The 18,580-nt window shown below is 39.1% G+C and overlaps 1 protein-coding gene across 1 annotated transcript; it reads left to right on the forward strand.

Moving 5' to 3' along the window:
- Positions 1 to 6,612: 6,612 nt before the first annotated feature.
- Positions 6,613 to 7,521, forward strand: LOC138420668 (olfactory receptor 4C11-like). Its single transcript, XM_069553979.1, has one exon. The coding sequence runs from the start codon at positions 6,613 to 6,615 to the stop codon at positions 7,519 to 7,521; it is 909 nt and encodes a 302-aa protein (XP_069410080.1).
- The last annotated feature ends 11,059 nt before the right edge of the window (positions 7,522 to 18,580 follow it).

Raw genomic sequence — 18,580 nt, forward strand, 5'->3', positions numbered from 1 at the left:
TTCATAGACTTCTAGAGCTCTAGAAGAGATGAACTTAAGGAAAGTTTATGGGGAAGAGAACAGAATTGCCTCATATCAAGTCATATAAATTGAAGTTAACCAATTGTCCCCAAGGCTTGATTTTGCCCTTGGACTGTTTGAGCTAGGTAGCTCATTGCATATCACTTGGGACTAGTCTGGAAGAAACAGCTTCCTTGGAGCTCCTGAGGCTTAAAGCCTACCTTAAGCATTCGCAAACTTTTGTGTGAATTTCTATAAATATGCAGTACAGGAAAAATAAAACACTTAGCCTCATGATTTTTCACACACACACACACACACACACACACACACACACACAAAGAGATACAGTGGGAAGGAAGCTGGCCACAGAGGCATTTATTTCTCAGACTGTGGGAATAGTTTACACCAGTTAAGTTTCCAAGAACCGAATTAAGACATTCACTCCATTTTCAGAGCATTCTCTCTGCTCCAATACAGACCTTGCTGTTCTGTCTGACCCAGTGTTTCCAGGAAGGAGCTGTGTGAATTATGGCTACATGAAGAGTTCCCTTTCTCCATAAACTCTTTACATCCCATCATCACTTGTGATAGAAGGCAATGATAAATCTCAATGAAGTATAGTTTGTGTGTTTTATTCAAGCTTCACATAATTCACCTTCTAAGTAAATCAAAGTTGAAGATATGAAAAATGCACTCTATTGGAAGTCATCTGTTTGGTTGTAAGAAAAGAGGTAAGTTTCTCAGTCTGTCTGAAATATTTTCTTCCGTGCTGTGCTTAGCCTCTCAGTCGTGTCTGACTCTTTGTGACCTCAGGGACTGTAGCCTGCCAGGCTCCTCAGTCCATGAGATTCTCCAGGCAACAACACTGGAGTGGGTTGCACTCTTCCAAGTGATCTTCCCAATCCAGGGACTGAACCCAGGTTTCCTATATTGCAGGCAGATTCTTTACCATATACTTCCCTGGTGACTCAGATGGTAAAGCATCTGCCTGCAATGCGGGAGACCCAGGTTCGATCCCTGAGTTGGGTAGATCCTCTGGAGAAGGAAATGGAGATCCACTCCAGTCCTCTTGCCTGGAAAATTCCATGGACTGAGGAGCCTGGCAGGCTACAGCCCATGGGGTCGCAAAGAGTCAGACACGACTGGATGACTTCACTTTCTTTTCCTGACTTTCTTTACCATCTGAGCCCTAAACACGGATCTCTTGGGATCTATATTCAGTGTGCCTTCTAACAAATGACAGAGCTCCTAGGGAGAGTTTCTACCAATGAAGAATTATGGTGGTTCAGGCTTCCTAGGCCTTCCCTGGATTCAGCACATAGCTGAACTACCTCTCAAATGCATCTCTGCTCACAGAGGCTGCAACACACTGAATGAAGGCCAGCTTGGCCGAAGTTTCTCTCTTGGGAGCTCCTGGTTCAAAGTTCATGGTCAGTGCTGATGTTTCTGGGACAGAGCATGAAATTGGGCTCCCCTTTCTACACACCTGGGTTTTCAAGATCCTCGGCAATCCTTGCTACAACACACAACAACAATCTCTCTTTAATCGGGGTAAGTGATGGTGTGGTTGTTCAGGGAGAAAGAAGCTGAACTGTGGGATGAACTCTTGGCTGAAACTACTTTCTCTAAGATCTTTGCTCTCCTTCCCACGCTATGCCTTTCTATATCCCATCCCCGACTCTTCTTTCCCTGGTACCCGCTCCCTCCTCTCTCCTGTTCTGACTACATTAGTCTGCTTCTTTCCTCCTCTTCACTATTATCCAGTTAGATCTTTATTTTCTTTTGCTTTGATATTAGCCTCAACATGCAGTTTAATGAACTTGCTTTTGGAGCCAGGACAGAAATTTAAGATATCAATTGTCATCCTTCTCTAATTACTCATCATTTCTCTTTTCTAAGATGCAGTCCACGTGATGATTAGGATTTGATATTTTATATGACATGTAAGGAGAATGCTGAGGGGAGCCTGCCTAGTAACATCCCTTTCTAGTTCTAGCCTAAGTGCCTTAATTAGAGCACTCCTTATCACAGCTCATGCTTTGTAAATAGAAATGGATGAATCACACGGTCAGTTACCTTGCCAAAATACACACACACACACACAAACTGTAGGTCAAATGAAATAACACAAGCAAAAACTTGTTTGAATGATAAGATTATGGAACAAGAATATTTTATCCTGAATTGCCTTATTCAGTCATATATATATATATATATATATATATATATATATATCACATATATATTGCTACAACACACAACAATCTCTCTTTAATTGGAGTAAGTGATGGCATGGTTGTTCAGGGAGAAAGAAGCTGAACTGTGGGATAAACAGTTCATATATATGATTAAATATATATATATATATGGAACAAAGGAGATAGAGGCAGATGTTTATTTAATTTAGGAAGAATGGAAGAATTTTGGCACCAAATATACTTGAATTGGCCAACATTTCAGTAGGTAAAAGGAAAATTTAAGGATCAAGGAAGTAAAAAGACCTTCTGTAACCATGATGCCCTCCCAAATCAAAGAGGCAGGGTGGTCTAGAGAAGTTTGGAGATAATGGCTGAACTAGTAGTAAAGTCCTCAGGTGGTGTTGATCTGATCTAATGCATACATCTTGTCAATGATGCTTTCCTGTCTGTATGTCTCCAAATCTTCTCTTTGCTTACTTAAAATAAAATAGAATTACTTGAACTGGATATTGTGGTTGTTTGTTACCTACCCAAAATTTATCTCTTCAAACTTTTGGATTCAATGAGAGTGTAACTTTTAATGAAGGGGACATCTATTTTTTCCTGAAGTAATGCATGTTCCCTTTTTATAAGTATTTAATTACTCTTCTATCCTAACTCCTCCTCTTCTCACAACAAAGGGCTCACTCTTTTTTGTTTTTATCCCCTACCAGAAACCTTATGTATTAAAAGTAAATAATCATTGATTTATTTTCTTTTTTAAATAATCATTAGAAAAAATGGAAACTTCCAATAAGAGTTTGCAATTATTGTGATAGTTCTAATTTCTCACAGTGAACTAATATTATTTTAGCTCACCTGCAAGGAAAACCTAATTGTATTTAGATGTGTAACTTTACTAGAGTTAAATAGTTTGATTTACTGATATTAATATATTTATCTTACTTAGGGAAACCCTTTGTAAACGTTTTGAATATTTAATTTTCAGAGAACCTTGTTGGAAATTGCAGTTTAACTCAATTAAAGCCATAATTTCACTTATTTCCCATGTTTAAACCTTTAATGACCAATCAAATTATTTTCTAGCATTTTTCTGTTATGAAATTAAAATTCACTTGGTTTTATCACAGAGTTGTGTGTTGTTTTCAGTGATTAAGAATCTTAATCTTAATTAAGATATGTTATCCCTCCAATGTGGTTGTAAGGAGGTTGAGGACATCTCTTCATGCTCTATAAGTTGACTCCAGCTATGAGTAGGTTCTCAGCACACGTTTGATGACTGAGTTGATAATGTTATTGAATCACCAAAGAACTGATGATTAATCAGAAAGAGGACACATACATCAAAATTCATGTTAAAATTTGTTTCATTTGACATTAATTTTTTTTTTAGTTTTTTATTTTTTTAATTTCAAAACCTTTAATTCTTACATGTGTTCCCAAACATGAACCCCCCTCCCACCTCCCTCCCCATAACATCTCTGTGGGTCATCCCCATGCACCAGCCCCAAGCATGCTGTATCCTGCGTCAGACATAGACTGGCGATTCAATTCTTACATGATAGTATACATGTTAGAATGCCATTCTCCCAAATCATCCCACCCTCTCCCTCTCCCTCTCCCTATTTGACATTAAATTTTAAAGGCATGATTGACTAAAATGGAAATGTGAGCGTAAAATTGATAGAGTTTATTGCATAGTGTTGAAAAAAAAGAGCTCAAAACTTGAAGATATAAAATATTAAAAAGACAAAACTTACAAAATTCAAGACAAATAAAATATACAAAAATGTTATACTGTATGGCTAATCAAAATATATATTTCATAATGTTAATTCTGTTAACTAAGCAAATATAATAGTGCCTCAAGTTAAATTTTTATTTATAATTTATAATTTTATTTATAATTTATATTTATAATCTAAATTTGTCATATAGTTATAGTTTTAGAAACAATGGAAAATGATCTAGTTTGTATATTAAAATAGTTCACATATACATTTGAATGTATATACATACATACATATCTGAAAAGCCAGCAGAATATGTAGGGAACTAACTTTTACTTCTGGTTTATGGGCTCCCCTGCTGTCTCAGATGGTGAAAAGTCTGCCTGCAATGTAGGAGACCTGGGTTTGATCCCTGGGTCGGAAAGACATCCTGGAGAAGGGAATGGCAGCCCACTCCAGTATTCTTGTCTGGAGAACCCCATGGACGGAGGAACCTGATGGGGTTCATGGGGTCACAAAGAGTCTGGCAGGACTAGTGACTAACACTACCATGGGATTGGTTAAGTACGAATTTTTGAAGGGCACTTTTCTCACCCTGTAATACAATGAAAGTTCCAGACATTTTATTATACAGATATAGCCATACAATAATTAATTTTCTAATAAATATTGAATCAATCAAATTGAAAGATTATTTGAGAATAGTGTCAATAGTTATGGGCTTCCCTGGTGGCTCAGTGGTAGAATATGCTTGCAATGCAGGAGATGTGGGCTCGATTTCCTGGGTCAGAAAGTATTTCCTGGGTCATTCCAGTATTCTTGCCTGGAAAATCCCATGGACAGAGGTGCCAGGTGGGCTACTGCTGCTGCTGCTGCTGCTAAGTCGCTTCAGTCGTGTCCGACTCAGTGCGACCCCAGAGACGGCAGCCCACCAGGCTCCCCCATCCCTGGGATTCTCCAGGCAAGAACATTGGAGTGGGTTGCCATTTCCTTCTCCCAGGTGGGGTACAGTCCATGTGAATAAGAGTTGGACGTTGACTTAAAATAGTGATATTTATATTATGAATCCCCTGGGCATATATTTGATGAAACTATTAAAATAAGCACAAGCTATATGAGAAGAGTTTATTAAAAATATTTTAATTAAGATGAAAATTTGGAAAAACAAAAAATGAATGGTAGACTTTATATTTTAAGATTTTTAAGACTTTTATATGTTAATTTTGGGCTCCCTTGGTGGCTCAGCTGGTAAAAAATCTGTCTGCAATGAAGGAGACCTGGGTTTTGTATCTGGGTTGGGAAGATCCCCGGAGGAAGGAATAGCAGCCCACTCCAGTATTCTTGGCTGGAGAAGTCTATGGAGAGAGGAGCCTGGTGGAGTCCATGGTGTCACAAAGAGACAAGCATGACTGAATTACTAACATCATGTTTATTTATAACTGATAAGTAGATAATTACACTACAAATACAGTTTAACTACTTAGAAGAGGCTTTTAAATTAAAACAGGAAAATCAGAAAATACAATAAGATGATTGAAATTATATAGATATATGCATATAGGGGAGAAGGCCATGGCAACTCACTCCAGTGTTCTTGCCTGGAGAATCCCAGGGACAGTGGAGCCTGGTAGGAGGCCGTCTATGGGGTCGCACAGAGTTGGACACGACTGAAGCGACTTAGCAGCAGCAGCAGAATGCATATAAGGAAAAAGTAAAGGAGAGCAAGGAGATCTATTTTTATGTTGAATTTCTGAAATACATTTTAAACAAATTTGAAAGAGATAAAACTTGAAAGAATGCAATCTTCTAGACGATAGTGATAGGAGAATCAGATATGAAGGAAGATAGTACACAGGTTACAGAAATATAGGAAGTGAAATAACAGGCTGGATCCACGGAATTTGAAATTTACTAGCATGCATATAACATATGTAATGGCTTATATCAAATATATAGCAACTTGAAAAATATTGTTAGCCTCAATGATTTGTTCAAATATCTCATGGCAATGAAGGTGAAGTTATAACTGCAATGAAGCTAAAGATGGAAAAATAAGTTTTTTTTCTTAATTATAACCCAACAAAGATACTGAGAGATCAGAAATAATGGTACAAACTGTCGTTCAAATAAACAAATATATTCAGTCAGGAGAGAATCTCCAAATATATTATTTCTAAATTATATAAGGATATTATTATCAGTAATTGATGAGCATACACATTATATGCACATATATGTATCATATGCATATGCTTAATAATGTATCTGTTTAATTCTCTATCATATAAAAAAGAGCCTCAAGACATTAACATGATCTTATCAAGATCATGAAGCAAATTCAGGAGTTCTCAGACCATGGCAAAATGCACAAACACTTGAGGGCTTTTTCCCCCACAAAATAAGTCTTGGCAACCCATAAGAAGACCTTGAATCAATGCCAATGTTTAAAACATGTCAACATTAAAAAAAAAAAAATTCCTGAGTGAGTATAGTCTGAAAACTATAGTATAGTATGAAAACTTTGAGAAACACTAAATTATACGTTTGATGAAATTAGAACTCTAAAAGTTGCAATTCTGTATCCAAATAAACTGCTATTGCCAAGTCATCATTTCTCCAACTCTTTTTTTGCAGATGAACCACTTTTCAGCTGTGTCTGTTCTATATTCACCATAACCGTGATGGAGAACAGCAGTGTGAGTGAGTTCATCCTGCTTGGGTTAACACAGGATGTACTAAAGGAGAAAGTATTTGTTATCTTCTTATTTCTATACCTTGGGACTCTGTTGGCAAACTTCCTAATTGTGATGACCATACGATATAGCCAGACACTTGGGAGCCCTATGTACTTCTTCTTTTTCTACTTGTCCTTTGTTGATGCCTGTCTTTCAACAACCACTGCCCCTAGGCTAATTGTAGATTCCGTATCTGAAAAGAAAATCATCTCCTACAATGAGTGCATGACCCAGATCTTTGCATTTCACTTCTTCGGGTGCATGGGGATCTTGGTACTTGTCCTCATGTCCTTTGATCGCTATGTGGCCATTTGCAAGCCCCTGCGGTACACAGCCATCATGAGCCAGCGTGTCTGTGGTGCCCTGGTGAGACTGGCCTGGATGGGGTCTTGTATCCATTCTTCAGCACAGATTCTCTTGGTTTTGAAATTACCCTTCTGTGGCCCCAATGTTATTGATCACTATTTCTGTGATATGCAACCTTTGTTGAAACTTGCTTGTGTGGATACTTATGTCATCAACCTACTCACAGTGTTTAACAGTGGGACCATATGCATGGTGAGTTTCTTGTTGCTGCTTATCTCCTATGGTTTCATCTTACATTCTCTGAGTAACTGTAGCACAGAAGGAAGAAGGAAAGCCCTTTCCACATGCACCTCCCACATTATTGTTATTATCTTATTCTTTGTACCATGTATATACATATATGCTCGCCCTCTAACTGTATTTCCAGTGGACAAGATGGTGGCTGTATTTTACACTATTTTAACACCCTTACTCAACCCTCTGATTTACGCTCTGAGGAATGCAGAAGTCAAACAGGCCATGAGAAAGTTATGGTGCAACAAAGTCTGACTCGAGATGGCGAAGAGCAGAAAGATGCCAACTGCTAATTCTGTCAGAGTTTAAGTATAATTGGACTGATGGAAAAGAGAAAATGTTCTCATTCTATTGTGGACAGTATAAATGCGTTCCAGTGGGGCATTTAGGGGAATAGGCAGAATGAGCACCTGGCAAAATCTGTATTATTTTAACCGATGTCTCAGAGAGACAACATGAAGTCCCATCCATTTGTGGGGCACAGGCCCATTCCTCTTGTCAGCTGTCTGCTTCTATGTTTCTGCTTGTGAGGCACATCCTGTTCTTTCTGTAGGTTTACCTTCTGGTTTTGTACATTATTTTTTTATTTTTCTTATCCAAGTTTAATAGTTTGTCCCTGATTTCTATCATCCATTTTGTTGGTAAACCAGCTCTGGGACTGCTACGTCTGTATCACATACTTTCTGGCTCAAGAGTCAATCGCATAACATCACTCCCAGAAACATATGCTCCCCAAGGAACATAAATATCAACTAGTCAAGCCTCTTTATTTGGTGCTTGTCTCCCCTTTGTAATACTCTTAAAAACTAGCTTTTTCTTTGCCTGCGTGTGTACAGGGAAATAATGCATCACTTCCTATTCAAATCAGATAATTCTAGTTATAACAAAGATATTCACTGTATTGATACATAATTTCTCTGTATATACATTAATATGTTTTGTTCATCATGCTGATTATTATTTTCATATTTCTTAGTTTTTTATATATATCTGTTTTTGTAGTTTAAATTCATGGACACTTCCCCATCTTTGGTTACTTCTGAATGGATGACCATTTTATAAAGCTGTTAGAGTTATAAAATCTAACACCTATGGATGAGATCACACATGTGAAAAAGGCAATAACTGACAAATACAACAGAACTAATGTCATAATGTGTGTGTGTGAGCTCCGTTGCTCAGTCGTGTCTGACTGTCTTGAGACCCCATGGACTGCACCCTGCCAGCCTCTTCTGTCCATGGGATTCTCCAGGCAAGAACACTGGAGTGAGTTGCCATTTCCTTATCGAGGAGATGTTCTTGACCCCGTGATGAAACCTGCGTTTCTTGCATCTCCTGCATTGGCAGGCAGATTCCATGCCACCTGGGGAGCTCTTATTCTTCATGTATCTCACTAAATTTGTATTCTTGTTTGAGTACTGTTAACTAATGAGTATCAGCAGTAGGAGCCAGCCCACAAGGAAACAGACATTGAGTCTACCTCTGAGAATAAATATAATCCAGACTATTTTGCTATAGTTGAAACTCCAATACTTTGGCCACCTGATGTGAAGAACTGACTCATTGGAAAAGACCCTGATGCTGGGAAAGATTGAGGGCAGGAAGAGAAGGGGCGACAAAGGATGAGATGGTTGGGTGGCATCACTGGCTCAATGGACGTGAGTTTGAGCAAGCTCTGGGAGTTGGTGATGGGCAGGGAAGACTGGCATGCTGCAGTCCGTGGGGTCACGAAGAGTTGGACATGACTGAGCGACTGCACTGACTGATTTTCCTACAGATCTGAAAACTGGACTATGAACTGTGGCAGATGAGCTCATACAATGCCACTCTGAGATGTTCTGCATGAGCGTGTCTCTTTGGGAGTCTCAGCACTCATGGACCTTCAGACTCTGACAGTCAAAACGTGGAAGATCTGATTATATCCTCTTCTGTTAACAGCTTCTCATGGTTAAAGATAGTAACTGGTCTTCTTGCTGTGATCATTTCTAAGGATCTTTGCAAGCCTGTTTCCTGTCTCTCAATTACTGTTCTTCTGGATATATTCATAGCTTATACCCTCAATCCTTTTGATTTATCATTAAAATGTATCCTCTCAATAATGACTTTTCAGACTACTTCATAAAATTGCAGCACCCATCCAGTAACCTTCTGTATCTCCTATTCCTCCACCTCTGCTTAATTTTTCTCCTTAACACTTATTCTCTAACCTGTCATACAGTTTATTCATTTTATTTTCTGGTTACGATGGTAGGAATTTGTGTCTTAAAAATAATATTACATCTTTGGTGCCTAGAATAGCACCTGGCATAGTGTAAATGGTCAAGTACCTGTCGGGTAATAAATAAATAATTGTAGAAACATATATAAACCACCAGAGGCTAGAGAGTGGCACGGAATGGATTGTCTGTCTTACTTCAGAAGAAACCATTTTATAATACCAAATAATAAAAAGCAGAAGGAAAAGTAAAGAATATAATTATGAAGAGAAGACACAGAAAGCCATAATCTGGTCCTTTGACTAGAAGAACAAAATTAATATTCCCCTGTCATGTGGTGGCATTTACATGAGTGCATATATTTGTCATAAGTTATTTACTGTATGTTTAAAATGGTGCAGTCTATTGTATGTAAATCATACTTTAAGAAGTTCATTTAAATATAAAAGTATGTAAAAACATTTTTCTTTCCATTTTTCTCTTCTCCCTTCCTTTGTCTAGTGACTGATTTCAAAATGCTATAGGAATTATAGATAATTAAATTAGTAGTTTTCATTGTCATTAGGTATATTTCACTGGTATCATCAGGATTTATATAATAATTAACATACCTAACAGTAACAGTTTCTAGAATATGAAACTAGGAGAAGTTAAGAAATTTGCTTAAAGCCACAGAAACATAAGTCCTGAAGCTAGAATTCTTTTAGATCAGATCCATCTGAACCTTTCCCTATACTCAGAGCTGCCTCTGTCATTGGGAAAGATTTGACTTAAAGGACAGAGTCTTTGGTAACTTTTTGTAGTCTATACCTCCATGTGACTTCGAAAGTGTGTTTTTCCTTGGAGTAGGGTACATGAGTGCAGCTCTTGGTAACTGGAATGGAAGGTGTCCCATTCATTAGGACAGAGTAGGAGAAGAGGAGGGCTTTCCGGGCAGAATCTCCCATTTGACAATCTTGTCTGGGATTTATTAGCCTCATGGTTTGCTGTGATTCTGGATTAACTGAACTAAATAGCTCATTTAGCAAATCCTTCAGGGTTGGGTGGGAAGGGTGAAGACATTTTTTCCTTCAAAGCCTCAGCAAAGAACTTTTCATGAAATCCCTATAAATATCTGTTGGAGGAAGAGGAAATGTTTAATTCACATGCTCTGCCAGGGAAGGATTTGGGGTAATGAATCTGGCTATTTAGAGATAGTTTTATCACAGACTAGTGGGAATATTTCCTATTTATTCTAGAAATTTATAAGAGCAGAGTAAGAAACTTTCTGCCAGTATTACAGACCCTTTCAAAAAGAGTCTAACTCAGGCCTTCTAGGAAGTGTTGGTATCTATGGAGTCTCTTCGCTCCCTGTAGGTCATGGGACAGAAAGCAGAGTGGACCCATTTGAAGTACAATGTACACGTTGCAAATACTGAGCATGATTCATCTTCATAGCAAATCAGAATTGAAGGAGCAAGAGCTCATAGCTTTATCCTTTTGTTTTTTCCCCCCACAAAGTAAAAAGGTAAGTTTTCAAGTCCAACTGGACAATTTCCTTTTTGTTGCCTCCCATTCAAGACTGGGTTTTAGTTCAGTTGCCTCTGTCCAGTTCTGTCTCCTGAGAAACCTCAAGTTCAAGAAACACATTTCGGTTGGCGATGAGAGGATTCTAATATTTGGGAGCGCCTCTTCTTTTGATGCTAAAGCTGAAACTCCAGTACTTTGGCCACCTCATGCGAAGAGTTGCCTCATTGGAAAAAAGACTGATGCTGGGAGGGATTGGGGGCAGGAGAAGGGGACGACAGAGGATGAGATGGCTTGATGGCATCACTGACTCGATGGACCTGAGTCTGAGTGAACTCCGGGAGTTGGTGATAGACAAGGAGGCCTGGCGTGCTGCGATTCGTGGGGTCGCAAAGAGTCGAACACTCCTGAGCGACTGAACTGACTGAACCGAACTTTTTTCATTACTTCCCTTGTGGCTCAGACGGTAAAGCGTCTGTCTACAACGCGGGAGACCTGGGTTCGATCCCTGGGTAGGGAAGATTCCCTGGAGAAGGAAACGGCAACCCATTCCAGTACTCTTGCCTACAAAATCCCGTGGATGGAGGAGCCTGGTGCAAGCTACTGTCCACGGGGTCGCAAAGAGTCTGACACGACTGAGCGATTTCACTTTCACTTCTTTCATTCAGCTGAGTTCAGTTGCTCAGTCGTGTCCGACTCTTTGCGACCCCCATGGACTGCAGCACGCCAGGCCTCCCTGTCCATCACCAATCTCCGGAGTTCACTCAGACTTATGTCTATCAAGTGGGTGATGCCATCCAGCCATATCATCGTCTGTCATCCCCTTTTCCTCCTGCCCCCAGTCCCTCCCAGCATCAGAGTCTTTTCCAATGAGTCAACTCTTCCCATCAGGTGACCAAAGTATTGGAGTTTCAGATTCAACATCAGTCCTTCCAATGAACACCCAGGACTGGTCTCCTTCAGGATGGACTGGTTGGATCTCCTTGCAGTCCAAGGGACTCTCAAGAGTCTTCTCCAGCACCACAGTTCAAAAGCATCAATTCTTCGGGGCTCAGCTTTCTTCACAGTCCAACTCTCCATCTCTGCTTAATGCAACACTGGCTCAGGCTCAATTCTTAACCAAAAGGGGACATATTGAAGGGAGCAGAGGTACAATATTCTATGCCTACACTTTTCTTATTTACAAGGCATAGCGATAGGAAAAGGACAAGGGCACAGATTAATGATATGCAGTGGGTATGCACTGATCCTGGTGATGTTGTGATACTTATTGTCCTAATTATTACATTAACATTTTCTGTCGGGGACACACTATCACTCCTACTTACAGCCCCAAATTGCATTCTCCTTTTGGGATTGGAGTAAGGGATAATATGAGGACTGGAGAAGAGAAAAATCAACTCTCCAGTGAAAACCTGGGATAAACTACTTTTTATCCCTAACATGGGTCTTTGCTCACCCTTGCCTAGTGAGATTTGCCCTGTCTCATCCCCTAATTCTTCTTCTTTTTCTGGCTCTTTCTCACAATCAAAATTTCCCCGTTTGCTCTGATTTCTGCCACCGTTCTCTAATCTCTCTGTCCCTTACTCCTTACTATTATTTTTCAGATATATATCTAAAATGCTGATTTCTTTGTTTGACCCATCTGGAAGTTTGCACTCATTTACTAGTCAGGACATGCACTGAGCATGTCGGAGGTTTACTTCTTTACCTGCTTAGACAGAGAGGGACAAAGAAAGGGACAAGGTGGAGTCTTTTTTTTTTTTTTTTTCTCGGTTTGAAGGAAGACCAAAAGATGAATAAGCCCTGCGCTTAAGGATCTTTTTCTGTGAGTCTGTATTTTCCAAAGTTCTGCTCAACTATTGCAAGTAGCGCAGCACTGATTCAAATATTAAGGGAAACTGAGGCTTGTACTACTGTTTAAAAAATATGCTAAACTAAGAGTTGCATTTTCTACAGTTTTGCTTCTCTAGTTTTTTATAATTTCTATTATAATTTTAATAAAAAGTATCTTTAAATTTGTTTATATCCTGTGATCAGTCTTCCACATAAATATAGACTAGGTGTGAATTTCACTTTTGTTCTTGCTGTAAGGAAAATAGACCCAGCAGTATTAATTTCACTTAGCAGCTGAAGAAGGCTTAGAGAGGGTGAACCGTATAGTATTCAACAAAAATCAAACAGAACATGTGAGCTTGTATCATTAGATGATGGATCTATCAACATATCCCATTGTTTCTCAATGATGCCATTAAACAACAGCCAATTACAATTAACACTATTTGATGCAAACAATGATTTTATTCTGGAGAACATTTGGTTTTGGGTAAAAGTTGATTTTTTTCAACATATTCACTCTGTTCTCCTTGGTTTACTATATCAAAAAGCTGCCACTGTTCTAAAAGTGTTTAACTAAATAGGTCATTCTTTGTGTTCAGTTCATCCAATGTCAAAAAAGAAAAAAAAAAAAAAACCCAAAACAACCTACTAGCTCTAAGGAGTATCAACAGAAACCTCTGAAACATATATTTATAGAAATTAAGGTTAAAGTGAATTTTTATGTAGCAATAACCTTTCTTCCTATATTCACATGGTTCACATTGTTCTTAACTTCTCTGTTTCCAGTCTCTCCATGTTCTGGATCTTTATCACACATGACTACAAGGAGAGTCACTGAAAATATTTTTCAACTAATACAGGTATGCTCTGCTGTGACTAAAAGCATTTTTCAAAATTTTCAAAAATAATATTTAGTTCCACTGAATGTATAGAATGTTCATCTGAAATTGGGACTTTGTACGTGATTTACATGCACATGAAGAAGTGGAGAGATTTTCTTAAGTATTTAAATAGCCATTACATAGTTGGCTAAAGGCTGGGATGGAGAATGACTTTATGTTTTTTTACAGAGATGGACAAAAGCTGGAATTTCTATGGTCAGTTAATGTTGTTGCATAGTTCCCAAGACCATGAACTCTGGTATCAGAGTCAGGCTCATCTTAGTTTGATTGCAACTTAATATCTTAATGATTTGGTGCAAATTACTGAAACCTCTTGCTTTTATTTTACAAGTATAAAATGAGTATCAGAATACCACCTCTTGGTTGGGTTGTTATGTTTCAGAAATAATTACTATTTTATTAAATAATGTTCAAAATATCTTGCTCTGAATATCAAATGATAGATTGCTTATAGTAAATTTTCTGTGACCTACATCTTTGCTCAATGTACAATAATCCAAAACTTTAAATATGCAATTAAAGATGTATTATGTTCTGTATTGTTTCAGATGAACTGAATTTCTGTTATGTCCTCTGAACTCTACTCAGCCTCATGGAAAACCAAAACAATGTCGCAGAATTTGTTTTCATAGGGTTGTGGGGAAATAAGAATATAGAGCTGCTGTTCTTTTCCTTGGTCCTTCTCTGTTACCTGGCTGCCTTATTGGGGAATTTCGCCGTCTCTCTCACCATCACCTGCAGCCTTCTAATGCCACAACCGATGCAATGCTTCCTCTGTCACCTTTCCCTCAGGGATGTCAGCTACACCTCCACAGTGGTCCAGCCCCGGGGGTCTAGGCCTGGTTGGATCCAGGGTATCCGAAGTGTGGACGGCGAGGCAAGAGAGATATATAGATATAGAGAGAGATGAAGAAAGAATTTGCAGTTAAGAGAATAGAGGAGAGAAAAGAGACTGATATTCCTTGGTTTACGCAGAAAGCCAATAAAGCCTCAGACAAGAGACTTGCTCTGTTCATGTAGGCCATAGGCACCCTCTTGAACAGTGGAAGGTGCCCCGCCTTGGGCTCCTTCTTGTGTGGGTCTTAGAAGCCTGGGCAGGAGAGTGAACTCAGAGGGCCCCTACACCCCAGGGAGTCAGCCTGAAAAGATAAAGAAAGAAACAAAGACAGACATGGGGGAGCCAAGCGATGATGAGGCAAGGCCCAAAACTTTATATTCCAGGGGAGCTTATATACCTTGAGCTGAATATAGAGAATAATGGAAGATGCAGAGTCATGCAGGGTCAGAAGTCCTGACCTTTATTGAGACCAGGCTTTCTTTCTGCACACCTTTTCATATGCAAAAGTTTTACACGATTTACATCATCATCTGGCCAGGAGGCCTGCTAACATTTTATGACCCTTTTTTTCTGATAAAGCTTAATTAACCAGAAAACTTATTTTCTTAAGGTGATTCTTCTAAAGTCTAGTGCCACTCCCTGAAAGCACTAGATAAAGTTGCATTCCTATAGGGCAAAGGTGCGGTGGGCTATGAAAAGGAAGGAATTTATTAACTCAAGGTTTAATGTTGTAAATATCAAGGCTACTTACTTATATTTCTGTATATCAACTATATTAATTAATGCAATCCAGGTACACAATGAAAGATATGAAAACTTGGTGGCAAGTATTGGCTCAACAATAAAACCCTTAACCAGGTCTATTCTAATGATTTTTAACTCCTTGAAAGGTGCTACATTCCTAGAATGTTTTAAGCTTCCCATGCCTCTCACAGTTGGGAGGCTGTAAATAATCACATGGGTAACTGCAGGAGTCTGAACAAACCTGTCAGGCAAGCTAAAAAGTCATCAGAGGGGTTTGGATTGGAACACGCTATTATGCCCAGGAAATTTATTAACTAGAGCTCTAAGTTGATTTTCTTCAGAGAAAGGTGGTCGGGGATAGCCCCTGTTAATGTCAGAGGAGTGTAGTATAACAGACAGATTTTGGTTTCATGGGTAGATGCTCGAGCAGATCCAGGGGACCCCTTGAGTCCTGATCTGCCTTGCCCATCAGGCCTCTTCTGCATGACCTTGTCATGGGTGAGGTTGGGGAGTCTCTCGAGGAGTCCTGACTCGCCTTTGCCTGTCAGGTCTCTTCCTCATGACCTTTGCCATGGGTGGGATCTCTCATGTTGGCTCCCGGCAGTGGTCCCCAGACTAATCAGGGACTTAGTTGCAGCATGAAGAAACATTTCCTATAACAACTGTATGACCCAGATCTTCACTGCCCACTTGCTGGCAGATGTAGAAATACTCATCTCAGTGTCCTTGGCTTTTGACTACTACATTGCCATCATCAAGCCCCTGGACTACATGGTCATCAAGAACAGACAGAGGTGTGACATGTTGATTGTCCTGGCCTGGGCTGTGGGTTTCTGGCATTCTATTGCTTTAATTCTCATGGTACTCAAGTTACCGTTCTGTGGTACTAATCAGATAGATCACTACCTATGTGATGTGAAGCCTCTTTTGAAAATGGTGTGCAGAGATATTCATGTTGTGAGTATCTTAGTGATTGCAAATTCAAGAATGGTTGTGGTTGTCATATTTCTTCTAGTAGCTTCTTACATAGTCATACTATATAGCCTTAGAATGCATTCTTCTGCAGGGTGAAAAAAAGCTCTCTCAACGTGTAGTTCTCACATAACAGTTGCAGTGTTATTCTTTGTGCCCTGTATCTATACTTATGTTCTTCCTGCAGGGAGCGAGAACAAGAACAAGGACATCTCTGTGTTTTACACTAAGATTACCCCCATGCTGAACCCTCTCATCTACACCCTGAGAAACATGGAGATGAAATTTGCCATGAGGAAGGTATGGCCTAAAGTGACACATTCAGATTTAAAGTAAATAGGGTGATATTCATTACGGTTTAGAGTTCATGTCTCGTCTCCAGGACTTGAGTCCTTTGAGGTATCAGAAGAAAACATACACACTTTTTTGAGGAATTGAAATAAATGTCGTCTGGCATTCAGTTCAGTTGCTCAGTCATGTCCGACTCTTTGCGACCTCATGGACTGCAGCACACCAGGCCTCCCTGTCCATCACCAACTCCTGGAGTTTACTCATATTCATGTCCATTGAGTCGGTGATGCCATCCAACCATCTCATCCTCTGTCATTCCCTTCTCTTCCTGCCTTCAATCTTTCCAGAATCAGGGTCTTTTCAAATGAGTCAGTTCTTCGCATCAAATGGCTAAAGTATTGGAGTTTCAGCTTCAGCATTAGTCCTTCCATTGAACACCCAGGAATGACTTCCTTTAGGATGGACTGGTTGGGTCTCCTTGAAGTCCAAGAGACTCTCAAGAGTCTTCTCCAACACCACAGTTCAAAAGCATCAATTCTTTGGTGCTCAGCTTTCTTTATAGTCTACCTCTCACACCTGGCATTAGGTTAGCCAAAGAAGCATGCTGCTGTGATTCAGACTACAATCTTCACTTTAAAGGAGCCAACTAGTTTTGCGTGTGACCACTTGGAGGAATGCAAGAATTGTCCTTTTAAAGTACATCTCTTATTGTACGATCGGCCTGCCCAATAATTGCAGAGGAACCCTATTTTCCTTGGAATAAAATCCAACCTTCTCACTCGTGCATTAGAAAATTAGGTATAACTATCTAATTTCATAAATCATCACATTGAAAGAAATTATGGGGTTACAATGAGACTGTGTGGTCAAGGAAACCTGGGTGACTCCTAAATTTGTTTGGTTTTATGCCTTTCTCTTAGAAATTTGTTCTAATTCTAATGTTTTTGAAAATGAATGTCTATGGAATGAGATAATATTATGTTTCATAAATGAACTATGAATTGGGCTACCATCTCTTAAATTTTGCTTGGGATATGGCTACAAGAAACTCATACTAGGTTCTTTCTTGTTTCTTTATCTTTTTTTCCCTCAATTCCCTTTCATTAGATGCTTTTATCCAGCTACATTGGGCCCCTCTACATTCTCTAAACTTACCTTAAAATCTGGCAATCTATGACTTTTTTTCTTCTATTTTCTCTGGCTAGGATCCCTCTACTCTTATGTTTTAGGATTCGTGTCTTAAATATTATTCACATTTCAGATATTTCTTATTCAGGAATATTTTGCAGATCCATAAATAGACCAGAAGTGTTTCCCTTTTGCTTTTCTTTTCCTTTTATTGGTTTTCAGCTGTACATTTACTGTATACCAAATAACTCAAACCCCATACTACTGTTTTTGTGTGTGTGTGTGAATTGCATTTTCCCTGTTTGACTGAGGCAAAAATTATGTATCTTTCTATTTCTTTGTACCTCTGAAGTTTCTTATAATAAGTTTGAGACAAATTAAGCTGCAATTAGCTTCCCTGGTGGGTCAGAGAATAAAGCGTCTGCCTGCAATGTGGGAGGCCCGGGTTCGATCCCTGGGTTGGGAAGATCCCCTGGAGAAGGAAATGGCAACCCATTCCAGTATTCTTGCCTGGAGAATCCTGTGGACAGAGGAACCTGGAGAGCTACAATCCACGGGGTTGCAAAGACTCAGACACAACTGAGCGATTTCACTTTTACTAAACTGTAATTAAACATTTATGAAATTAAATTCAAAGACTCTGTATTCTCTTTTCAATGAATGTATATATTGTTCTCTTGTATATAAAATTCACCTTATTTATTAATAATATGTCAGAAAAACTAAAAATTAGCATAAATCCCATGCTATACCAGACAGGGAATGCTGAAGAAATTATATTTTTCCCCATTATGTATTCTTGGCATTTATGTAGAAGACTAGTTGACCATAGGTGTCCATGGGTTTATTTCTGGGCTGTCCATTATGTTCCATTGATC

The sequence above is a fragment of the Ovis canadensis genome, chromosome 15 (genome assembly GCF_042477335.2).
Source record: "Ovis canadensis isolate MfBH-ARS-UI-01 breed Bighorn chromosome 15, ARS-UI_OviCan_v2, whole genome shotgun sequence".
Taxonomy (NCBI): Eukaryota; Metazoa; Chordata; class Mammalia; order Artiodactyla; family Bovidae; genus Ovis; species Ovis canadensis.

Excerpts from the sequence above, each read along its gene's own strand:
- LOC138420668 (XM_069553979.1), top strand. The coding sequence starts at position 6,613 with ATGGAGAACAGCAGTGTGAGTGAGTTCATCCTGCTTGGGTTAACACAG.